General features: G+C 44.2%; 1 protein-coding gene across 1 annotated transcript in view; it reads right to left on the bottom strand.

The window, feature by feature from the left end:
• NELL2 (neural EGFL like 2) overlaps window positions 1-26,121 on the bottom strand; it is a gene marked incomplete at its 3' end in the record, with an annotated part of 165,179 nt that overhangs the window by 117,355 nt on the left and 21,703 nt on the right. Inside the window, exons 3-7 of the mRNA XM_015410366.1 lie at window positions 20,555-20,705; window positions 9,155-9,328; window positions 8,941-9,037; window positions 2,334-2,406; window positions 2,089-2,171 (exon numbers count right to left, since the gene is read on the bottom strand). Coding sequence (XP_015265852.1) covers window positions 2,089-2,171; window positions 2,334-2,406; window positions 8,941-9,037; window positions 9,155-9,328; window positions 20,555-20,705 — 578 coding nt within the window. The remainder of the gene's footprint in view (window positions 1-2,088; window positions 2,172-2,333; window positions 2,407-8,940; window positions 9,038-9,154; window positions 9,329-20,554; window positions 20,706-26,121) is intronic.

Genomic DNA, 26,121 nt, shown 5'->3' with positions numbered 1-26,121 from the left:
GGAGAAGCCCATAGTTGTCACAGTGGCCATGAAATTCTAAGCTACGTGTGATAGGGGCCTCTGCATGGCTGTTGAAATCTTTCAGGACCATGGTGAGGGGAGGGTTCCAACACAAAGCTTCAGAACACCATCTTGAGCTCAGCCAGGAACTCTGTTAGGCAGCAAACTGGGCACCTTACCCACAGAATCTCAAGTCTGATCCTAGTTCCCAATACCACTTGCACACATTCAGTAATGGTAATCAGGACCAGAGGAAAAGACTGAAATTTTATGAACCTTGGCAACACCAAGTGCCTGTATTGAACGAACACAAAACCCAGCATGGGCCAACACAGGATCAAACACCAGCCAGGTCAGTGATGCAAGACCCTTCATCTAGGAGTTAGATCTGGATGATAATAATTTTATTCTGGACACACCTAGCACTGAACAGAATCAGTTTCAGGGAGGAAGGAAAACTGAGCTGATGTTGAGATGGCTGAAGGAACAGGAACATGGATGGGCACTAATTAATTAACTCCACTTCTTACTAGGTTTGTACAACATCCAGTGCCATTTCCTCTACCCCTTATTATATCAAATGGTATCCAATGTTTGTCCCAGAGATTTGATATACCATCCAACTCATGTTACTCACAAGCACTAGCGGGGTGGGTGGGTTTGTAATATTTTATAATACCTTAAAGTTGCTGTCCAGGTATTACTCTACTCTCTTATAGAAAAGAGCAGCTCAGCCATTGTGTGTTTTTGTCTCCCTTCCATACTACAAGAACTCATGGCTATCCATTGAAAACACTGGCAGACAGAAGACAGTAGTACTTCACACATCACAAAATTAGTTCACTGAATTACCTGCCACAAGATAGCTTTAAAAGAGGGATTATACAAACGAATGGATGATAGATCTGTCACTGTCTATGAGGCATGACACCTGAAAGAAGCCCTCACATTCAGACATGCTTTCTTTAGCATGTGGTAGGCCACTGTGGAAAACCAGGGGCTGGACCCAGCCAGGTTTTTTGCTCAGTTCTCCTTAACGAGGAAGTGTTAACCTTGATAACAGCCACTTAGGTAATCTAATCAGGAGCTCTCCTTGTGTCTAAACTAGGGACCTGAACAAGGTAAATTTCGCCTGGTGATCACATTTGTGTCGCATTCACAGCACGCATATTTATAATCATTGTAATAATACATATAGGACACTCAATAATGCTATTACACTAAAAACAAAATAGATAAAGGATTTCAGGAATGGCATAAAATTTATACAGATATTCATTCCACATTTTGATATATGAACATTCTTTGAGTATTTGTCATTTCATTAAATTTATAGAGCAAAGACCATATTCAAAAACATTTAATCTTGAAAGTAGTTCTTTATTTTTGTTTTATTAATTAAAATTGATATGTTTCTCCTTCCTGGCAATGCTAAAACGTATTACACAGGAAGAGTCATGACGGCCTTGTTTTTATTAACCAATAACAGCAAACAGAAGCAATACGCTACCTTCTATTAAGCCAGTGCACACAGGATTTAATGCATTTTCCCAGCAGAAGAAAGGGAAGCATTTTCCCAAGAAGCTTGCCTTAAGCTAGTCAGACCTATCAAGGTCAGTACTGACAACTCTGACCAGCAACAGTTTTCGAGGGTCTCTGGTCTGAGACTGAGGCTTTCAACTGGAGATGCCAAGGGCTGAACATCAGAATTTTGGCAGGCAACACAGGTACTAAACCACTGAGCCAACCCTCTCCAAGGAAGTTATGGGTTGATAGGGTAGTTTTTCATTTTTCGTGTATAAATATGTACTCTTTGGACAAGACTTCAAACAATAGGAGTTCTTAAATATCTAAATTATTTTATTCAAATCAATGAATCATTTTTCTAGAGAGCAAATTGTGAATATTAATGAACCACTTCTTGTTCAAGGATTTTTATTAAATTTTCCAATAGGAGAAAAAACACAAATGGTAAGGAAAGTGTTCCACAAGAATAAATACACATATAGAAAACTACACATAAACATAGTTTATCAGAGCTTGTGAAGCCCTACAGTCTACCCCTAAAACTTTTCAGAAAGGCATTACCTTGGCAGAGGTTTTGGCTAAAATATCCTGCAGCTCCATTATTTTCTGCACAAGTCCATGGAAATCATTACAGGTTGGGCATGCTGAAATCACAAATGTCGCATTTGTCAGACTGTACTGGATGGAGGCTCAGTCTATTCAAGAGTTACCTGATAATCAATACACTTTAAGAAAAATCTCGCTGGAAAAAAATTAAACAAAAAGCACCACAACATATTTTATTGTATAAGAACTAGCACACTTACTGCGATTAAGATCTGGGCACTGAGAAATAAATCCTTGAGGCATGACAAGTAATTGCACATCTTGCATTATGCCCTGTGTACAAGCAGGGAAAGAAAGGTTATATTATTTTTAGCCTATTGGTATAACATTTTAAAGCAAGTGTTTGCATGTAAAACCCTCTCATTCACCAACCAGCTACACAATCCGAATAGTTTTCATGAAATCATTATGGCTTGCTTTCACTCACCATAGCAGTAGCAGAACAGGAAAGGAAAATAGCTATACATGTACACACTGACATACACATGCATTCAACCATTTTTTAGAAGATTTAGGATTAAATGTCAAGGCATAATTAAGCAGCAAGAGACTAGTTTTCTGTGAATTCACTGTTACTTTTCTTTGGTGACTAAATAAAAAAAAGTTTCCAATGACCTTTAAAAGCAATTTTAAAATAATTTGCAGTTTCATTGAATTTTGAGGCACATATTTAAAATAAAAATATCAGAGCACAAACCCACAGATACGCTTACTGCACAACTTCCATTAATTTTAGTGGGGGGGTTGTGGGATATTTTCCATGATTGCTTTAGTACCAAATCATCAAGAGCCAGTCCCAGAATAGATCCTCCCTGGCAACTCTCCATACAAATCTGCTGCAAAGCCTTGTGCAACAAACACTGCATCCCTGCTCCATTCATATGTTACATTTTTTTTATTTGCATAAAAGCTTAACACTCATTAAAATAGTACAGATTGTGTGTATTTGGTCTAGCCAGGGGTCTCATTAGCCCATTTCTTTTCACTGTCTATCCACTTGTGTTTCATCATTTAAGCCTTTTCTTCTCTTTAAAAAGGGTATATTTGAATGTTCATCTGTTCTTATAGGATCTTGTTGTCTTTAATTTTTATTAACAGAAGTTAGCCGGCTATTTTAATTTTTAAAATAATGTGTACTACTTTTCCAGTTAAAAAGCACAAATAAAAATATTTCATTTTTCTAGAACTGAATGATCACAATTCAAGCCCCACCCCCAACTATATTATTATTTCTGAGGATATGCTAGGGTCAAGCCTGCTACTACCTCCATTTCAGCAAAATGCATCAAATGTTCTAAATATGTGTAAATTCATTGTTTTACTGAGACAAAATATAAAAACCCAAGCATTAAGTTCTATGAAGCAGCAGCATAAAGTAGTGTGGGAAACTGACAGATTTCACACAGAGACAATTGGTACCTCCATACAATAGAATGTAAAAAAGTGTGACACAACTGTTTTTATACTCATATGGTCGTTTGTGCATACATACACACACATCCCACTGAAAAGGTCTTTTCACACAAATACTTATTTTGTTTACATACACAAATGATTTTTTTAACCAACATGAGAAGTCAGGATGAACTGAAAAAAATGCATAATATGGTTATGCAAATCAGCCTTTATGTGTATTTATTGCTGGATTTAGTACTGTAATCCAAGAGTGTTGAATCCAGAGTTGGTGAGCTGTGCTCTTCCTTAACAAACTAGGAAGTCATGAATTATTGGCAGATGCCCCATTTCCAGGATGAGGTACACTTTCTGCAGCCTTACATAGAACAACTATACTTGTGAATTACAACTCTATCCCAGCTATCTAAATGTCTCCCAGGTAAACAAACTAGAACTTTTGGGAAATATATACCAAATGTAGTCCAAACCCATCACCTTTCTGATTTCTTGGAATCTCTAGAAGGCCCTTCAGTCAAAAACTATCCCTAAAAATACCCAGGAGTTCAATCAATACAGTCATGTAAAAGATGTAATTTTCCTATAGATTTTGGATGTAGTAGTTTTTGGTCAGGATTACATCAGACCCTGAATTAGTATTGAATTATTAATGTAGTACTATTCCAGGCAAATAAGCTTCCCTAATGCATATTCTAGTCTACAAACAATATAAGCTCACAAAAGTTCATCTGGGAATCTATGATACAAGCACAATGCACAATCCTTCCTAAAAATATGAGGGAAAGAATCAATCCCAGGACCTAGACTGCTGCAGAAATACAAGGGAGGAGCATCTTTCTAAGTACATGTGAAGAAAAATCTAGTTTTCCAGTGTCTTATATCAAGGCCACTGTTTACAGAGGGAGAAGGGGTGTTCCATCTCCACTGCTGCTGTCTTTTGCCTACTATAGTAAATTTTTCTTAATTTTTAACTTTTAAATCTTTCATCTCTGGCCACTAGAGTGTGCTAGAAAATTGAAAAACAAAACAAAGCTAAACAGAAAGAAATAAGAGACAGCCTAAAAATGTCACTCTTCTGCCCTAGTTATTTGCCCTCAGGAATATAACTAGAGAGTATACTGCTTCCTTGGCACTCAGGCATCTGTCCTGTGATTACAATGGGTAATCAATTCTGTATTTCCCACCTGGAGAGGTTGAGGTATGTAAATAGGCAGGTAATTTACAAGACGAGTGAATATACTGTGTCCAGTTCTTAAAGAATGACTAATAATTCTGAGAATGACATTTATAGAGATTAATGTTAGAGAAGGTTTATGAAGACTTTAAATATGCCAACTGAATAGGTTAATTTTTATTTGTAACAGATTACTATGGAAGCAGGATCTGTGTTTGTGCTTATAATTAGTACTGGTGCCTTTAGAAGTAGATGGCCATGAAGAGCTTTATGGGTCAGAATTAAAACCATGAAATGGACCTGGAAGCCAGCCAATAAGTAAGAATTGCCATGAAATTCCCTACTTCCCTATATTATACAGAAAACAAGATGCAGCATTTTGTACCAGAAGAAGTTACAGAACTATATTCAAAGTATATCCATGTACAGTTCATCATTGCAGTCAGTCCTAGAAGCTACAAAAGTAGTAATAATCAAGGCAAGATCCCAGCCCTCTAGGAAGAGCCACAATGATGTATCAGATACAGCCAATAAAATACACTGCTGGGCCTACTGCCATCACTTCTTTTCCCAGGAGCAAGAAAGGTTTCAAGCTGTGCAACTATTTTAATGGGATAACTGCCATGTCATCAACAGCCAGGAAATCCACAATCTTCCACCAACCTCCAGCATTTTCTTTATTTTTTAATTCAGCTTCCATCTGTTAACAGGGTCATGGATACTTGACACTGAAATAAAAACAGCTTATTCTCCACATGCAAATAATTTTATGGATGCCATGTTGCCTGTTGTAACCAAATACACACAAGTCAAGAAAATTGCTTCCTGGCACAGAGAGGGATAAATTTGATGGCCCAAATGTAAGCACCAATTCTTCCTGTGCCAATTTATGTGATTCTTTCATATATCAACAGCTTTACGCAGGGGTCATTTCCTGCAGGAGCGCACAGGAGCGGAGCTCCGGCAGTAAAGAGCCCAGGGAGCGGGCACATGCAACAAGCCCCACCCCCTGCTCCCAGCAGCCCCAGGCCATGAGGAACAAGAATCCCCTTCCTTCCTTCCTTCCTTCCTTCCTTCCTTCCTTCCTTCCTTCCTTCCTTCCTTCCTTCCTTCCTTCCTTCCTTCCCTCCTTCTCTTTTTTCCCTCCTTCCTTCCTGCACAGATCTGTGCATCCCTCCCCCCCCAGCTAGCAATCCAAAACAGTCCAGTGGCACCTTTAAGGCCAAGTTTTATTCAGGTACAAGCTCTCCCTCCTCTGCTAGGGCAGATCTGCGCATCCCCCCCCCCATAGCTAGCAATCCAAAAGAGTCCAGTGGAGCCTGAGCGGTGAGTGTTGCCTTCTGACACACTTCCAGTGATGTCAGGGGTGTATGGAATATGCAAATAAGTTATGCTAATGAGGTATGCTAATGAGCTCCTGCACCTCTTTTTTTACGAAATGACCCCTGGCTTTACGTATATTTATAACAAGATCTGAGCTCCCCCGATCACTCAGGCGGTGAGAGAACGCGGCAGCGGACACCCGCGGGCCTGCAACGGCCAGATCGGCCGGGATGGAGGTGGGCGCCATGGGGCCGCAACATTGGAGGCCAGCGAGCCACGACGGAGCTGCAGCAATGGAGCCTAACGGGTAGATCGGGGATTGTGGCTGGGATGCAGACCCTCCCCCTGAACTACCTGAACAGGATGAGCAAGGGGGCTTTGGATGCTCGAGGAGGAGTAGACTCTATAGCCAGTGAGAATTTAGAGACCGGAGCGCCCCCCAGGGCTGGCTCTCAGTAACAACTACCAGGGAAGGATGCTGGGGTTTTCCTTCCTTCCCCTGCAGAAGAGGAGCCAGAAGATGATGCTAATGGGACAACAGCAACCCCTGGAAAAGGCTGATCGAAGGGAGAGGGTTTGAATGTTGCTTAGCCGGTTAGAGGATGAATTTTTAAGGGGGCTGTTTATGGGGTTTTAGTCGGTTAGGATACCGAGCTACTAATGGTAGTTAACTTAATTGTTCATTGGATGTTAGTGATTGCTAGGTTGATAGATTGCTAGAATTTATTGTAGTAAGATTGTTGAGTTTGTGCAATCAGCAGATATTTGTATTTTATAGTAGGATTGGTAGTTAAATTAATAGGTTCGATCAGCACAAGGAGCGATTGCTGTGTTTGCACCCATATCGGTGGATCAGCTCATTGGTTAGCCCGCTGATCCATCTGAGGCCACTGTGAAGACTGGTTGGTGCTGCAATGCCTGGGCAACAGATTCCGGTGCTCCTGGGGAGGGGGAAGTATAGCGGTGAGTCCAGGCGGAAAGCTAAGGGAAGGATGCTGAGAAATAAAGTGGCTCAGCACCCTTCCAACCTGCAACCCATCCCAAAGGTAGTGGGCAATGGGGCCAGGATTGGTAACCCTCCTCTGACATTGGTGTTGTGCAATGCCAGGTCAATCAATAATATGACCACTGTCCTTCGGGACTACCTTTTAGAACAAAAGGCGGACCTGGCCTGCATGACCAAGACCTGGGTGTGGGATGGGGAGACCGTAGGTCTCTCCCAACTTGCCCCACCCGGGTTCTCAGTCCTACACCAATCACAGACCAGTGGGCGGGGGGAGGAGTGGCTATTTTCATTCAGGAGGCTTACCCCTTCATGATGCTTCCACCGCTGGAGATCACGGGCACTGAGTGTGTCAGCCTGGTGCTGGAGGCCGCGGAGAGTTTGGCAATCTGGCTGGTGTACCGACCACCTAACGCACTGGCCAGTAGCCTGCCGTCTCTGATGGAGGCTGTATCAGGCTGGGCATTGGAGTGACAGTAATGTGGGCAATGATGGCTGATGATATATCTCCTGTTCAAATAGTGAGTGTTGCAGAGTCATATAGAACTTGCACACACCAGCTTAGTTTGGTGCTATTTACACATTTTTTTTACACTATATACACAGTCCTTATAGCTAAGCATTCACAGTTTCAACCGACAAACTGCTTCACCAAGCAACCTGATACCATACTGGCATACAGTGGTATATACAGCACAGACTTATATACACATGGATTAGTCCAAATATCCAATCAGCACAGAGATGCTGAGTCACTGAAGCACCTCCTGTAGACTGATGCAACATGTCCAGTCATGTGACCTCTGACTGTTATTTAGATCACCATGATCTGCCTAACAGGCTGCAATCTTGTTAAGGCATACACATGCCGACATGGAGCACCCTAGACTTTTGGTCCTGGGTGATTTCAACGTCCATGTCGATGACGCAGTCTCCAGTTAGGCAGCAGACCTAGTATCGTCAATGGCAGCACTGGGACTCTCCCAATTCGTATCTACCCACACACACCGGGCCGGGAACACGCTCGATTTGATCTTGGCAGCGGGAGTAACAGTGGACCAGATTACTGCATTAGCAGTACCATGGTCGGATCACTTTACCCTGAAGGCCCATATGAAAGTTCCACCCCGACCCTGTTTAGGTGGCGAGCAGATTTTAGCTCACCCGCAAAGCCAAATGGACCTGGAGCTTCAAATGGCTTTGCGGGATTCAAGGCCCCCTGGCAGCTCATTGGATGAACTTGTGGAGGACTGGCATAGCCGTCTCTCCACAGCCATCGACAAGATTGCTCCCCGGCACCCTCTGCATGCTCGCTCTAGGCTGGCTCCCTGGTACACCCAGGAGCTGCGGCTGATGAAGCGAGAACTAAGATGGCTAGAGAGACGGTGGCACCGTACTTGCAACAAGGCAACAAGAGCATCTTTTAGGACATTTATGAGATCCTATGAGATGGCAACCAAGGCCACTAAGAAGGAATTCTATGCAGCCATGATTGCGTCCATGAGCTCACGCCCAGACCAATTGTTTAGAACAATTTGGTCATTAACAGCGCTGCCACAGGGCAGACAAAATGCTAGGGAATTGGATATTGGCTGTGAGGCAATTGCGAGCAATTTTGCGGATAAAGTCTTGGCGCTCCGCTGTGACCTCCCCACCACAGTTGATACAGTGAGTGAACTTGAGGCCCCTTGCACATCTTCGACTCTGGGTTTGGAAGGTTTTAGCCCGCTCATCCTGGAGGAAGCTGACAGACTACTCATATCTGTGTGCCCAATATACAGGGAAAGTAACACTAGAGCTGAGCATCCAACATTTACATTCATTTGAGATATCTTTTATCTTCTATATACAATGCTTTCAATAAAAGGTAGTTCTCTTCCTGAGGAAAACATACCTTAAAGTAACCATGTGCACTGTTCCTTTGTCCCAGCCAAAATGCTGTGCCAACCGGCAATGCCATATAGGGTTTTTCCACTACCCTCTCATAAATTCTGTTTCAAAAAGAAAAAGAGATAATGCAGAAACAAAAAATAAAACTGATTTACTGCTGTTTCTTTAGGCTCCAAAACACTGCAGTTCCATAATCTGAAATTCAGCTCTATACTTACTTATTGCAATCCACATGCAAAATCAAGTGTGAGGCACTGATTGCTAATGACAGCCGGTGCCACCTGTCATCTGCCAAAATGTAAGGAAACACTTCTGTGTGTGACCGATGGCTTCCTGACCGATAGTGCAATCTGATTTCATTTCTATGACCACTGCTTTCTAGTTCCAAGTACCTGCACCAGAAATGAAACAGCAAATCATAAAATACTTTTACAGTGAGAAAGCATAATGCTGCCTTGTTTATAAGGAGAACTGGAAAAAAATAGCATATATTCAGCATTACTCAAGATTCTGATTTGGAGAGAGATCTGCTTTCCCACTATGAGTTCAGCAATGCTTAGGGTAACAGAGTCATTGCCAAAAGTTGTCATCTCTTCCTCCCAGTTCAGAATGAAAAGGTTCCCAACCATTACCAAAATTTGGATTTATAGCCCGCCCTTCACTCAGAGTCTCAAAGCGGCTTACAAACTCCTTTCCCTTCCCCTCCCCACAACAGACACCATGTGAGGTAGGTGGGGCTGAGAGAGCTCTGACAGAAACTGTTCTTTTCAAGAACACCTCTGACAGAACTATGGCTCACCCAAGGTCATCCAGCAGCTGTGAATGGAGGAGTGGGAAATCAAACCCGGTTCTCCCAGATTAGAGTCTGTGCACTTAACCACTACACCAAACTGGCTGCAATTGTAATATGCAATTGTGCTTTGCAAAAGAGATATTCATTGTATTTCACTTTTCTCTGCAGTTCCTTTACCACAATCACATATTCCCATCTACAGGGCAAAAACCAGTATTGTTTTTTGTTTGTTTTATCTGCTAGCCTAGCAAATTATACTCTCCAGGTTCAAGGTGTCTCAAAGCACTTTAGTCTCTATATTAACAAAGCAGTTAACTGAAGTCAGCAATAAAACTTTATCTCTATAATAATTCACTTGTTTGTGGCCCCAAAAATCATTTCTGCATTGGCAAGTAGTGTAAGCTAATTGAAGATTTGGCTGCTAACAAAATAGAAAATAGTGACAGAACATAATTCAGTTTAATTACTTCCTACATCACACAGGCTTAAAAGGATATAAGGTCATTCCTAACTAAACAAGCAAGGTTAGATATAATACAAACCAGAGACCTCATCACAGCTTTTCCACTTTTCTAATTAACATGATAAACAATAATAAAAAAGTATTCACAAGGCTGAGCCTTAACAGAAAATATGTGACATTACAAGATCATGTATCGCCAATTAGGTTCCTTCCATACAATCTCATAGTGAAACATCTATAAGGAGGAATGCACAGGAAATTAAATGCTTAAAAGCTCTTCTCAGCATAGTAAATAGCAATTAAACCACTACGCCCCTTTGATAGAAGGGGAGAATATGGTTTGAGGGGTGGGGTGTTAACTGGTAGGACCGCTCATTTGTGATCACAGCTATCATATTTGTTATAATAACCATTTAGCAGAACCAAGGGTCAGTCTCTCTATGCAGCTCTAAGAGGTAGCACTCCGTTCATATTAATGACAAAGTTCTACCTGATCAAGACAAATTAGACAGGATCAGACCAAAAATGACACAGAGTTCAGATTACAACAGAAAATGCATGATGAAAAGGAAATCATAAAATTTAAGTGGTTAAGGACTAGAACTACATCCCTGAAGTGGAACAATACTATGAGCTACCTCAGAAAGTAAAGGGTCAAATATTTGTTTAACTTTTTTAAAGACCAAGACCAAGCATATAAAGTACACTGAAATATTTTACCATAAAGTGACAATTCTCCTTTGAAGCGAAAAACCTGGTTGGTGGGATTCTGGAAGGAATACATTAAAACCTGCATAAATGGATAAGTATGTCTCATCATAAGAGCAGGTCATCATGGCATTGCAGCATGAGGATCAAGCTAATCAGGGACAGCAAGCATATTTTCCTGATATTTTAATGGCACTGAAGTACTCAATATATGTTCCTACAAAATTACTTTATCCTTTAGATAGTCTAATTTTGAATACTGTTGTCTTCAATCTTCAATGTTCACCAGTCATCATTCTTATTTTATTCCCACTTGAGTGGTCTTACCCATTTATATTTTCTAGATTAATGTTGTTGTTGTTGTTCAGTCGCACAGTCGAGTCCGACTCTTCGCGACCCCATGGATCATCTCCCGCCAGGCCCTCCTGTCTTCCGCCGTCCTCTGAAGTTGGCTCAATTTTATGTTCGTTGCATCGATGACACTGTCTAACCATCTCATCCTTTGCCGTCCCCGTCTTCTTTGACCTTCAATCTTTCCCAGCATCAGGGTCTTCTCCAGTGAGTGCTCCCTTCTCATTTGGTGGCCAAAGTATTTGAGCTTCAGTTTCATTATCTGGCCTTCCAGGGAACAGTCAGGGTTGATTTCTTTGAGGATTGACTGATTTGTTCTTCTTGCAGTCCAAGGGACTCTCAAGAGTCTTCTCCAGCACCATAGTTCAAAAGAATCTATTCTTCGGCGCTCGGCCTTCCTTATAGTCCAACTCTCGCAGCCATACATGACTACTGGGAATACCATTGCTTTGACCATGCGGACTTTTGTTGGCAGGGTGATGTCTCTACTTTTTATCATGCTGTTTAGGTTCGCCATCGCTTTCCTCCCAAGGAGCAGGCGTCTTTTAATTTCATGGCTGCAGTCACAGTCTGCGGTGATCTGGGATCCCAGGAACGTGAAGTCTGTCACTACTTCCACGACTTCCCCTTCTATTTGCCAAGGAGTGATGGGGCCGGATGCCATGATCTTAGTTTTTTTGATGTTGAGCTTCAAGCCCACTTTTGCGCTCTCCTCTTTTACTCTGAGCAAGAGGCTCTTTAGGTCCTCTTCACTTTCTGCCATTAGAGTGGTATCGTCTGCATATCTGAGGTTGTTGATCTTTTCCCCAGCAATCTTAATTCCCGCTTGTGATTCATCCAGGCCAGCATTTCGCATGATGTACTCTGCATATATATTAAATAAGCAAGGTGACAGTATACATCCTTGTCGTACTCCTTTTCCTATGCTGAACCAATCAGTTGTTCCGTATCCGGTTCTAACTGTCGCTTCTTGGCCCTTATACAGGTTTCTCAAGAGACATGTGAGGTGGTCTGGTACTCCCATCTCTTTAAGGACCTGCCATAGTTTGTTGTGATCCACACAGTCAAAAGCTTTAGCATAGTCAATGAAGCAGAAGTAGATATTTTTCTGGTACTCTCTTGCTTTTTCCATAATCCAGCGAATGTTGGCAATTTGATCTCTCGTTCCTCTACCTCTTCGAAACCCAGCTTGTACTTCTGGTAGTTCTCTATCCACGTACTGTTGAAGCCTAGCTTGTAGGATCTTGAGCATGACCTTGCTAGCGTGTGATATGAGTGCAATTGTGCGATAGTTTGAACATTCCTTGGCATTGCCCTTCTTTGGGATTGGAATGTATACTGACCTTTTCCAATCCTGTGGCCACTGTTGCGTTTTCCAAATTTGCTGGCAAATGGAGTGCAGCACTTTAACAGCATCATCTTATAAGACTTTGAATAGTTCAGCTGGAATACCATCACCGCCACTAGCTTTGTTGTTACTAATGCTTTCTAGATTAATACTTAATATCAATTTACAACAACCTTGAAGCACACACTAAGTATTTAGCTGCAGTCATTGCATAGATTGGAGTCCTACAAATTCTACTGCAATCATTCCTAAACTGCAAGCCAGGACCCACTAGCATGCTGGGAAGAATGAGAAGAATTTCCAATCCACAGAAGAACTGCCCAATATTTTGTTTCATTATTCACTGCTCCAGCATTGTCACCTTCTAATTCACCTCGGCTTCTGGCAGGTAATTTTGCTGACATTGTTGCATCATGTGTGACTCAAGTAACTCCAGATACAGACATGAAATGCCCCCAAAGGAACCTACTGGCTAATTTTTTGTGTGGGTCACTGCTCGGGCCTTGTTTCTTTCCAATCAGTGGGAAGCTGTCATATATCAGGTGTGACTTACAGAAAGCTAACCTGTAAAATGCTTAATCCTATACCATTTTACATAGCACTCCCATGGCACTGTGCTGGTATAGAGTCAGTTCTACTGATGTAGAAGCTAGAAATAGGTGGCACCAACAGCATGCCAGGACCAAAGCAGGACTTTGCCAGTATCCTAGCAGCACAATCCTGAGGGGGGGGGAGCACTCTGGGAGCCATCTTACCCCTATGTCGGCATAAGTCTCAGTTACATCAGAGTAAGTCCAGTTGCATCAGTGTAACTGGCACTTACAACAGCATAAGCCACTGCAGCGCCCCATTGCTCGCAGGTGCCAGCAGTGGAGCGTGGTGGCCAACTGGTGGTACAACTGAGGTGTAGGCCCCTGCACCGGCATGGTTGGTGGCAGTGTCAGGGACATGGCTTGAGTTAGCTCCCTGAGCTCTTTCAGCCTGGGAATGCCCCCTGCCAGAAGCGAAAAGTTACACCAACAAAAAACATGTAATAATCCACAGGCGCCCATGGATTGCAAAAATAAAGTCTTCCCCCACTGCTTCACACCTGCCCATTAGCCTTGGAGGAGCTCTGGATGCCGACTACAGCCTTGGCCAACCCTTTCCCTCCCCAGCAATTGTGACCCCCTCCATCCTACAAAAACTTCCACCAGGACCTCATATAGCTCAGTAGGTAGGGCGCAAGGCTACAGGACTCTGTCTTAGAGCCCCCTGCTGTGCAGACGTAGAGTGAGGGGTGAGGCACTTTGGTGTTGGGGATGCACAGAGAGGGCACTTGAGCACTTCAGGGCGAGCACTTGGCGCTGACACCCAAGGAAGAAAGCGAAGTCTGTATTCTGTGGCTGACCCCTCCGCTTTCAGAACCCTAACAGGTACCCCACCTCCGGAGGCTCGGCTCACAGGGGCACTTTCACTCTGACAGGTAAGCACAGACAAGCATCCCAAACCTGCTCCCCTCACTTGTGGTGAGGTGTCATGACAGTGTCTCCTGCACTCAAGCCCAGAAGTGGATTCATATGTGGAGCATGCAGGCTGCCCCCGTGCAGCGTCATGGCCCTTGACATGCCATGGGAAAGCTTCCCTGGAAAGTTTTTCATGAGAGTCAGCAGGTTACAGGGTGTGTCTGTGGTTTGGGGGGTCTGGCAGCTGCTCCACTGCTTGTGGTGAACCAGCTTGGCAAGCGTCCCTTTAAACCATTCCCTTCCTGATTCACAGCCTTCAGCTGGAGCTCCTGTGGGGGATGGGTTGTAAGCAATCCAGGAGCACTTCGACACAGGACAGGTGAGTGTGACTGGCAGGTTCCAGTATGCACTTCAAGGGGGGGTCTGTGGTAAGCCCCCCCTTGGGGTTCTGTGAAGTGGAGGGTCCAGAGTGTGGTCTGAATGAATGAGCCACTTCATCGTGCTGGCTGTAGCATGAGGCTGCACCAGGGAGTCCCAGATTCCGTTCCCTGCTTGTTACATGGAAGCTGGGTGGGTGGCCTTGGGCCAGATGCCAGATGCACTCTCAGCCTGACCAACCTCATTTTGAACATGGAGCAGAGAAGTGAGGAATGATCCAACCTACTGGGAGGGGGGGATTGCTAATGGAATGAGTGCATGGATGAGGCTCCTAACTGTGTGTCTGCTCCAAGAAGGGGTTCCTCTGGCACCTAGGAGGGAAGGCATCTGGGCAAGTAGCACTGGGGGGAAACTGGGTCAGTGGTAGAGGGACCTCTGCAGCAGGCAAACAAAGTATTCGGGCGGGGGGGCTTGTCCATGGAACATGCTGGCATGCAGGGCAAACACATGACAGTGACCACATGCCTGTCATCAGCAGGGGCCTCTGTCAAAGGTAGGGTGGGAGGGGAGAATGGGGCTCCCCCAAGCTGCGCTTCCCCACCCCCAACTGTCATGTGTAATGGCATCTGCCCCAGGACTGGCCACTCCCATTGATCCAAAGTGCCCCTCCCCTCCTGCTGCCCCCGCCTCGACAGTATGTAACAAGACCACACTGCAGTGGAATTGCCATGGACCCAGCCTCCAAGCAGCCAGCTACACTCCCCCCCCCCCGGCTGCAGTCTGACTTGGCCCTTAGGGAGCTGACTAGTGGTGCCAAGGTTGCATGGTGGCTGGACGCTGCAATGCAGGGGCAGCTCAGGATTGCTCTGCCCCTCCTTAACCCATGCCCCACTCCCTGATGCCATGTTACATTGCCGAAAACATTGGCATAAGTAGTAACCCGGACTTAGAACTCAATAAGATTGACATTTTGTCCAGTATCTTGTATGTCGTAACCCGCCCTGAGCCCACTTGCGGGGCAGGGCAGGATAAAAATGCCACTCCAATCAATCTATACCTCACAGCCACAATGCAGCATAGGTTACCAAGCCTGCAAACAATCACAGCCAGAATATTAGTCTCTCATACGCTGGGGATGAACGTGCATCTCCCTGGACTCAGATCAGGCACACTTTCAGGAAACTTTCACAGATGGCAACCCTTTGTATAAACAGCCAAGGAGGAGAACTAACATTGTTACAGAAAACAGTGAACACTGCTATGCTCAGAATGCTTACAGGTACTCCACCTCAGGACACAAACACAGACCTGGAGCCCTCACTCATTCAGCTGAAGATGTAAGGGCAATGTATACCATGGAAGTTACCAAGGGGATGTTTATTGTGAACTTCAATTTAACCAAATATAAAAAAATAATTTGCCAAAAGAAAGATCAAGATAGTGAGTTTCAGTGGATAAAACAATGAATTTAACTGTTAAGAACTTTTAAATTTTATTTCGAAATATGAGAACTAGAAACTTCATTTCTAAAATGAAGCTTGGAAACTCACATTTCTAATGAAAGGCCGCAGGTTTTTACTGCAATGAAAAATCTTTATTAATCTATGAAACTTTGTGCACTTTGGAAGCCAGTAAATACATAACTTGTTAGTAGTAAAGTGTTTAGTCATGTGAACTTTTATTGTCTGGAATAATTAACATCCTATTGCCAAAACTCATTTTGTACATTGCCAAGAGTTTTGAATTAAGAAAAGCATAGCCTTCAGAAGAAAACAGGCCAATATGGCAGGACATCAGTCAATTTAATGAACTGATATAAAACAAATGCTTGAGGTCATTCCAGCTTTCACAAAGAGGTTAAAAGAAATACAAAGTAAGCATCTTTTAAACTGCTTTAAAACATTTCTGCTATTTATGGTGTCATGACTGATCAAATGTTTCAAGAATGGCAAGTACATTTTCCAAAATGAATTTTAAAAGTTCTTCCCTTCTACCCAGCAGTCCCCACCCCCCAACCAAAAACCAGTACATTACTGGAGAGGTGAAGCTTTCATAGACCAGAGCAGTCCTGAGTCACACACCGGCTGACAGCAGCATACCAGGCCATTTTGCTTCGCACTTATGGTCCAAGCAACTGAGTCACTGGCAGGTAAAGCAAAAAGAATGTCTGATGCCCATTATCATCTCCCAGACCGAAACAGAAAAAAAGCCATCCAAAATGAACCCCTTAGATGCTGGCAGCATTGTTGTACGCACAGTTTATGAAACACTCTCTGCCACTAACAGGTTTGACTTGGTGGGTGCACTTAGCACTTCCATGGTACATATGTTAAGTGCCACTGATTATTCTAATCACAGTAACTCAAATCAGTCATGAACATATATTCAGATATTCACTTTGCTTCATTGCTTAAATGCATTCTGGGTAAAATACTAAATGCTGACAGGCAATCATACTGCTTATGATTTTGCTTGTTCTGGCCAACTATAACTGCACATATTCCTGATGTCATTTAGCCTACGTTAGATGAAGAACACACACCACTATGTACCCATATCTGCTACATTAGATACTTTTAGAATTTCATAGCCTGGGAAGAAGAAGGCCCATTGTTTAAATGAAGGAGGTACATTTTTGCTTGAGAAAATCCAGCCCACAGGTCTGGGCCCAATCAGAACATTGTGACTGATATATGACGAAGTTTGATGGAACCAATAATTATGATTTATTTCTAAGTGTCATAGGTAAAGGTAAAGGTAAAGGTTCCCTTGATCGAAAGCCAGTCGAGTCCGACTCTAGGGTTGCAGTGCTCATCTCCATTTCAAAGCCAAAGAGCCAGCGCTGTCCGAAAACGTTTCCATGGTCATTTGGCCGGCATGACTAAACACCAAGGTGCACGGAACGCTGTTACCTTCCCACCGAAGTGGTACCTATTTATCTACTTGCAATTTCTTGCTTTCGAACTGCTAGGTTGGCAGAACCAGGAACTAGAGATGGGAGCTCACTCCGTCATGCGGCACCCGGGTCTCGAACTGCTGAACTACTGACCTTCCACAGCCTGTAGTTCAGCGTCTTAACCACTCACAGGGGATATAAAATCTTATGTCTCCCATTGTAACCTTAGGGAGAGCTGTGGGATCCTAAATCTGGTTGAACCCGTGTTTCCCTCCTTTATTATTAATAAAGTTGTAGATCTGGTTCTACTCTACAGAATTGTGCCGAGTGTTTTCTCAAATTGGGCTGGGGAAACACACTGTAGATGGGATTTCTGCCTTTCAGCATCACTAGGCTCTTGGCTGGCTCTAAGCATGTCCGGCCAAGTGCAACCCCATCCCTATTTTTGTTTTGCAGTACATCAAAACTTTCATAGGTAGCCACTGCATTTTTAAAGCACATGAAGCCAAAAGATTGCCTGCCCCTGGTATAGAGCACATTTTGTCAGATGTCTGGCAAAGCAGGTTCTAGTTACTGAAATCTTAGTCTTTAAAGTGCCTCAATACTCCTGCACATTTTAAATTAAAGTATGTTTGAAATGATCATTTTGCAGCTCATGAAAGCCAATATGGAAGCAAAACAAAAAGTGAGAGCAATAAAACAAAATAAAACCCATCACATCAAAAGAAAAGACAATAAGCCAGAAAATAATTAAACCAAATATTCAGACAAGGGAAGGAGGAGGCAGGTAGAAGGGAGCTCCCGGCCGCCACCAAAGGCAATGGCGGCCGGGGGCTGATTTGCTGCCGTGGAGGAAGGCAGGGCAGCAACGATGTCCCAGCGCAGCACGCTCGGACATGGGCGGGGAGGAGCCAGCCTAGTTAAGCTCAGCTCCGCTCCCGCCCAGGCCAGTTGCTGCCTCGTGCTCGTGGAGTCCGGACGTGGGGGCAAGGTGCTGCCGTTGCCTCTCGTGCTGGGATGACAGTTCAGCAGCTCGCAGCGGCAGCAGCATCGGGCGATCGCGGGGGCAGCCTTGCAGGAGCCCACGAGTGGGGCACGAGCCCATACCTCCGGGCAATCTGGGCAAGGGGGTGCATATAGATGTTAAATAACATGGGGAACAACACAGCCCCTTGGGGCACACCGCACTCCAGCGGGTGTCTCCTGGACTGCTGTTCCCCCAGTGCCACCCTTTGTCCATGACCTTGGAGAAAGGAAGCCAGCCACTGTAAGGCAAGTCCCTGAATCCCCACGTTGGCAAGGCGGTGGACTAGTAACTGGTGGTCGACCGTGTCAAACGCGGCCGACAGATCTAACAGCAACAGTACCGCCGATCCGCCTCGATCCAGATGCCTCCGGAGGTCGTCAGTCAGAGCGACCAGAGCCATCTCCGTCCCGTGTCCCGGGTGAAAGCCAGACTGGAAGGGGTCGAGCACGGAAGCATCATCCAAAAAGCCCTGCAGCTGTGTTGCCACCGCCCTCTCAATTAATTTGCCCAAATAGGGCAAATTAGAGACCGGCCGATAGTTGGCCAATTTGGCCGGATCTAAAGAAGGTTTTTTCAGGAGAGGGCGGACCATCGCTTCCTTGAGTGCCCCAGGGAACTGCCCCTCTAAGAGGGACTTGTTGATAATCTCCCTTAGGGCTCCCCGAAACCCCTCAAGGCCAGATTTAATAAGCCATGAAGGGCACGGGTCAAGGCTGCAAGTGGTTGGACGCACAGCTGCGAGCAGTCTGTCGACTTCCTCCAGACTGAGTGGGCTGAAGTGATCCAAGGTCAAGACCGAAGACATGCAATGGGCCTCAAGCTCGCTCACTGTTTCAAGTGTGGCGGGGAGGTCGCAGCGAAACGCCAAGACTTTATCCGCAAAATAGCTCGCAAATGCCTCACAGCCAATATCCAATTCCCTATCATTTGGTCTGCCCTGTGGCAGAGCTGTTATTGACCGAATTGTCCTAAATAATTGGGCTGGGCGAGAGCTAGCGGACGCAATCTCTGCCGCATAGAAATCCTTCTTTGCGGCTTTGACTGCCATCTCATAGGCTTTCATAAACGTCCTATAAGATGCTCTTGATCCTTCACCTCGAGCTCGGCGCCACCGTCTCTCCAGCCGTCTGAGCTCCCGCTTCATAAGCCGCAGCTCCTGGGTGTACCAAGGAGCTAGCCTAGTGTGGGGGCGTAGAGGGCACCGTGGAGCGATCTTGTCAATAGCTGTGGAGAGCCAGCAATGCCAGTCCTCCACAAGCTCATCTAACAAGCCGCCAGGGGGTATCGGTTCCCGCAGTGCCATCTGGAGCCGCACTCCAGTACCCTAACTTATTAACCTCACAGTACTGCAATTGTAAGAATCACAATGCTTTGTGGTTACAAAACCTATTGGTTTCAATGAGGCTTGTGATACAGGGCTTTCAGGTTTGACTTGTAATTCTTTATTTTCAAGATTGTTGTTACAATATCTTTTTAGAGCCTTCTGTTGACCGCTTCAGCAGCTGTATAACTATCTTGATAACACCCTTTATACCTGTGACAGCAATTGCCTTGTCATATCATGAAAATATCATTCTCAGATGCCCTCAAGTCTTATAGTTTAATATAGTTTTTTGGGGGTATAAGACTACTACTATTTATTACTATGTTCTAACCCTACTATTTATTACTATGGATGCACTTCATTAACCTCTGTGAATATTCACTATCCTGCAAAGACACACACACACTAAAAAAAAACACCTTAGGAAGCACATCGACAAGTACATGTATGCTCTGAACTGATATAGGTCCACTGGCAACAATGACAGACTGATTTTATGCTAGATGAGGATGAAGCTTGCAATTATATGACAAGCCAATAGTGAAATGTCTTTTTATGCCCTTAGCAGGAGGAGACATTTAAACAATGACAGCTATGCCAGTTTCCGTTGATAGATCTTAGCTTGTGGATTTCTACCCATTTACATTATCCACAATCATGTGCACCACAGCAATTTTCAGATAATGCCACACATCATGTCATAGTGTTCCTCCCATCCCTAAATATTAATACATAAGAAGTAAATCCAATCAGTTCCAACTGAATTTGCCTCCTGGCAGATTTGTCTATGATAACAACTTAAGTTCATTATGGGCCTATATATCGCTTATTTTAAGCACATTTCAATACACCACCAAAGCAAGAAATATAAAAATAAGTACCCACCTATGATCAAAGTGGTGAAAAGAAAAAATAACTCCTGAATTTAAACGAGCTTGTTTGAGTGTCACCAAAACTGTGAATTCATGTTTATTCCTTAGCTTCTGGGAAAAAAGTTCAGCTTTCTCAGGAGATGCTTTTACACTTCTTGAAGTACCTAAAAAGAGAGAGATGGAGAGAGCGTGAGAGGAAGTGCTACTATTTTACAAAGTATCCTATATATCAGAGGTACATCAAGTACACATGTAAATATAATAACTGGCTTAGAACACAATGTAATTCTGCAGTGCTGTCAGCTATCTCTCATGGAATCACACGATCTAGTATACCTGTAGTGCAATTGGAGGGGTGTGGGCTGAAAGCACACAAGGACCCAAGATATACCAGCAGAGCACCCTAGCAGCACTGCGCATTGTCTGCCTGCTGGTGTGGCAATGTCACAGAGCAACGTTGGCACGAGCTGTTAGGCCAGTGGGGAAAGGGGCATGGCAAGAATTAGGCAGCACCTTAATCTGTCCTAGCCCAGAACACCTCTCAAAACAAGCCAAAATTTATGGAATCCAAAACTACAGCATAGCCCATAGGCACCCATACAATGGAACAGGCCAAGCACCCACACACACACACATGCGCGCACACAGGCAAAGTTCAGCCCACAAACCCAAGCAGAGCACAGGATGTAGACAACAGCTGCAACCAATCACCTCCTCCCAGTGGCAGCCACACCTCCTTCCTTGCACCCAATCACAGACCCTCCCCCCAACACTACACAGATTCCAGACAGGATGCCCCATAGTTCAGTAGGTGGGGCACATGGCATGGGACTCTATCTTAGAGGTCTCTGCCATGCACACTTAGAGTGTGCAGCATTGTATTTCAGTAGTGGGAGAGAAACAGAGACAGCACTCAGGATCACTGAGGAGGGAGCACCAGGACTACTGAGGGGGTACAAATTTCACATGGCCCAAGTCAGGCTGAGGGCCCAGTGAAGCTAGAATCATCCTGCATTCTGCAAAAGCATTTCAGTTTATTTTACTTTTAATGCAGCCACTAGGGGCATAAGCAAGGCAGAGCAGAGCAAACAGACACTCTTCCTAATTAGTGCAGTTTGCCACCTTTTTTTAGGAGTGATTTTTTTAAAAAGCTCTCCATGGCTACATACATTTTTAGCTACAAGGCTAAAGCAAACATATCATGAAAAGTTCCTAATCCCATCAACCAGTCTGGTATCCCTTCATTTCTCTCTCCTGTCACCATCTAATTCTTCTGGTTAATTAGTTAGGGTTAATTCTAACCCTAACCCCTACCCCTCCCAGCCTCAGTTTTCTCATCCCTACCCTGGCTGAGAGTTGTGAGGAGGGGAAAGGAAAGGAGTTTGTAAGCCGCTCTGAGACACCTTTGGGTAGTGAAGGGCGGGGTATAAATCCAATCTCTTCTTCTCTTCTTCTTCTACTAGTAGAACAGAAAACCTCTGAGTCAAGTTAATATTTTCCAAGAATCTACCAACATAGTGAAAGGGTGATTGTGACATGCCTTTTTCACTAACACAGAGTGCCTACAAGCCTCCACAACCTCTCTCCCAGAGGTTAAGAATATAAGAACAAAAGAAGAGCCCTGCTGGATCAGACCAATGGTCCATCTAGTCCAGCATCCTGTCTCACACAGTGGCCAACCAGTTCCTCTGAAGAGACAACAACAGGGCATAGAGGCTGAGGCCTTCCCCTGATGTGGCCTCCTGGCTCTGGGATTCAGAGGTTTAGTGCCTCTGAATGTGGAGGTTCCTCTCACTCACCATGTCTAGTGATCATTGACAGACTTATCCTCCATGAATCTATCTAATCCCCTTTTAAAGATGTTTATTCTTGTGGCCATCACTACGTCCTCTGGCAGCGAATTCCACATTTTAATCACTGTCTGTGTAAAATAGTATTTACTTTTGTCTGTCCTGAACCTACTGCCCATCAGCTTCATTGGATGCCCTTGAGTTCTAGTATTTTGGGAGTGGGAGAAAGATTATCAAATCTCTCCACCCCATGCATAACTTTAGAAACCTCTATCATGTTCTCCCTTAGTTGTCTCTTTTCTAAACTGAAAAGTCCCAGACTCTTCAACCTTTCCTCATAGGGAATGTGCTCCAACCCCCTAATCATCTTGGTTACCCACCTCTGTACCTAAGTATTCCACATGAGGCCACACCATAGATCTGTACAGGGGCATTACAATATTGGACGTTTTATTCTCAATCCCCTTCCTAATAATCCGCAACATAGATTTTGCCCTTTTCACCGCTGCAAATATAAAGAGGAAATTACTGTGCATATTCTGTTATCACTCCTGCTTATACAAAGAACATAAACCACTGCTAATTGTATAAAAATGTTATTTTGTGTATTCTTGAGGCTTTACAATGTGAATTCTAGTAACCATTCTCTCAAATATACACTAATAGTATTTGTTACATTATTTTCAGAATTTACACGGAAATAACATTACAGACATCTGTGTAGAGGCACTGGTTCTGAAATTTACAATTTACAGTGTGAGGTTATTTACAAGATTTCCAAAGTCCTTATCCAATAATTATGATAATGAGTTCAACTTGCCAGGGAATTTAACTATTTGCCGGTAAACTCTTTGAACAATACTGCCAGTAAATAAACTCTTTGAACAATACTGCCAGTAAATAAAGTCCCTTCTCCTTTTTCTAGGACTGTTCCACTTAAATTCTTGCCTGTAGTCATAGGGGTCATTCCAATTTGCTTTTCAATGCCCGGCTTGAAGAGAGTCTCATCATCTTATTGCCCAGACGACTTAATCAGGATATAACCATGGAGGATACTCCTTCGCTTTAAGCCTTGCTTATGGTCTGCATACAGGCCCTTTGAATTGCAAATGCCCATTTGACTTTCCTCTTCGATCCTGGAAGCCTCTATGATAATTGGTTAGACGCTTCTCCAATATTCACACAGTCCTTTTAAACGCAACAGCTGACATGTAGCACAGTTCTTGCATAGTACCTCGTTTATACCAACAGGGGACAAAGGCTTAAGAAACCGTTTGCAAGAGTCTATGATTATTTCTGGTCACATGGTTAACCAGCAGCTCTTCCACTTTCTGAAGAAAGCTTGGATATCGCTTGTTGCTCTTACTACATTGTCCATTGCCATTTTTAAGGATGTTTACTTTTACAAAGTTTGCCAAAGTCCCAAAAACTTGCTTCAACACTTAACTGCCTTCTGGAATCTCTCCGTACAGTCCACTGCCGCTTTTAAACATGCCCCCCCTCTCTTCTAGCTCCGTAACGCTTATAAACAGTTCTTAGCGGAGGACAGTCCCCTCTCCCCCCTCACTTTTCCCAGGGGGAGCTTTCGCTTTGTTGTTTCATTTCAACTTTACTCACTCTTCATATGTAGATCAAGTAGATCTCACCGACAGATATGCTTATTTACCGCTCGACCTCCACGCACTTGATGGGGTGTGCGTAGCTTAGTCCTTGCCGGAACACAGCAGAGAGACTGTCAGAGCAAAGGGACGCCTCAACTTCCTGACAGTGTGCCATGACTTCCCTTTAGCGTTCCATGACTGGAAACCCTTCGCAAGGGTCCCCGGGGGGTGCAGACATTCGCACCCCCTCTCTAACTGCTGGTTTGCGAGCCGCCTCCCTGGGAGATCCCAGGAGACACAGCCGCTTTCAGCTCGCCGAAACCCCACCTCACTTCCTTGCTATTTCTGAGCCATTCCCTAGGCCTTATCTAAGTTTTTCTGTTGTCTGAAGAACAGCCATGTCAGAAACATGCAGGCACAAGATCATCTTGATCCTCTGGAAAGAAGAGTGTCTTATTGTATTGTATCCTATTATGCTGAGCAAGAGATAGCTAGGAGACTGGCTTCTCAGGCCTGAAGGTCATTTACTAGTTACAATAGAGTAAGGCCCTCCAGAAACCCATCCTGAGGAGCACGTAGTGCCAAAACAGTCCAGATAAGACCCCAAAAGGGTCTGTTCTATTCCATCCTCCAAAAGCACCACAACATGCAGGGAACACACAGTGGACATGCAGATACCCACATTCTCAGCATGCTCAGAATGATGTAATGTGGTGTGGGGAGGTTGGTTTCGACACCCCATAAAAGGCAGAGCCTTAGAGCAGCACAGGGTCATCACTGTTGACCCTCTCCCCATTTGGTGGGGGAGCTACTATTGGCCTTGGAGAGAAACCTGGGCACCAAGGAGCACTCATTGGACTTATATACCCAGCTTTCTCTGTCTGTGTGTGTCTGTGGCACATGCTCCCTAAATACGGGGGTAGAGGTGACTCCTTGGGGAAGGCAATTGGTCCCTTCACTCTCAGGAAGATAGGAGGTATATCACAGTGCTTTGTTTATCCTGTTGTTGCTCAATAAACTGTGTTTCAACTGTGAATTTGCTTCCATGTTTGCTGGGCTGAAAGGAACAGTGGGAATCTCTTCAATAGTGCACGATCCTGCCCTCACTTTTGAGTAAGGACTGGCCCCCCTGTTAACTGTTGGAACTACCTGCTGCAGGATACCCCTGTAAGGTAGGACAGCTAAAAAAACATTCAGACCCAGAATCCCACTAACAACTATGAACCTATCTTTTCAAGGGGAATATAACCCCATCCATGACAGGAGAAATCTGAAGTTCCTCTTCTGCCTTTCTACTAACCCAGTGATCCTCTGTCTTGTCAGGATTAAGTTTCAGCTTATTCACCCTCATCCAGACCATATGGTGAAAAAGAAAGGTAGAGCTGGGTATCATCTGCATATTAGTGACACTTCAACCCAACCTTATTTATTTATTTATTTTTATTTTCGTATTTATACCCCGCCCTTCCTGATCACCGTTCCCAAAATACTGTTTACTGCTTGTTTGTCAATGTGATATTTATAATGCTTACTTATTGAATATAACATAAGAACATAAGAGACGCCAATGTTGGATCAGGCCAAAGGCCCATCCAGTCCAACACTCTGTATCACACAGTGGCCAGAAATACCAGTGCCATCAGGAGGTCCAGCAGTGGGGCCAGGACATTAGAAGCCCTTCCACTGTTGACCCCCCCCAAGCACCAAGATGGCAGAGCATCACTTGCCCCAGAGTCCCTATCTATATCTTGTGGCTAATAGTCACTGATGGACCTCTGCTTACTCTTAAACAAAAGTTAGTCCTAATATGAAAAGTGATTTGCTGTGCAACATTTTTACAGTTCTTTTGACACTTGCAGAAAAAAGCCTTCTTGCACCTACATGCATTCGATTGGCAAGTTTTACAGTCTCCGGTATGAGTCTGAGACATTTTGCTGGTAGCAAAAATCCGTCCACCTCCTCCCAGCTTTTGTTCACAGGGTTCAGCTTTGAATGGTTAGGAGAGAGCAGTGTAAGTAACTCTCTGATGGCTACAAATGCCCACTGAATATGTTCTCTGATTGAGTTTGAAGTAGGTAAGAGCATATCCAGCGATTTCGTCATTTGTGTATATGAAATACATTTCAGCCCATCAAATGTGACCCCACCAGAATTTCTGAACCATATGCTGACCAGATGCTTTTCCATGT

The sequence above is a fragment of the Gekko japonicus genome, unplaced genomic scaffold (genome assembly GCF_001447785.1).
Source record: "Gekko japonicus isolate JY-2015 unplaced genomic scaffold, Gekko_japonicus_V1.1 scaffold1718, whole genome shotgun sequence".
In the NCBI taxonomy this organism is placed as follows: Eukaryota; Metazoa; Chordata; class Lepidosauria; order Squamata; family Gekkonidae; genus Gekko; species Gekko japonicus.
This window is presented reverse-complemented; position numbering and strand designations above follow the sequence as displayed.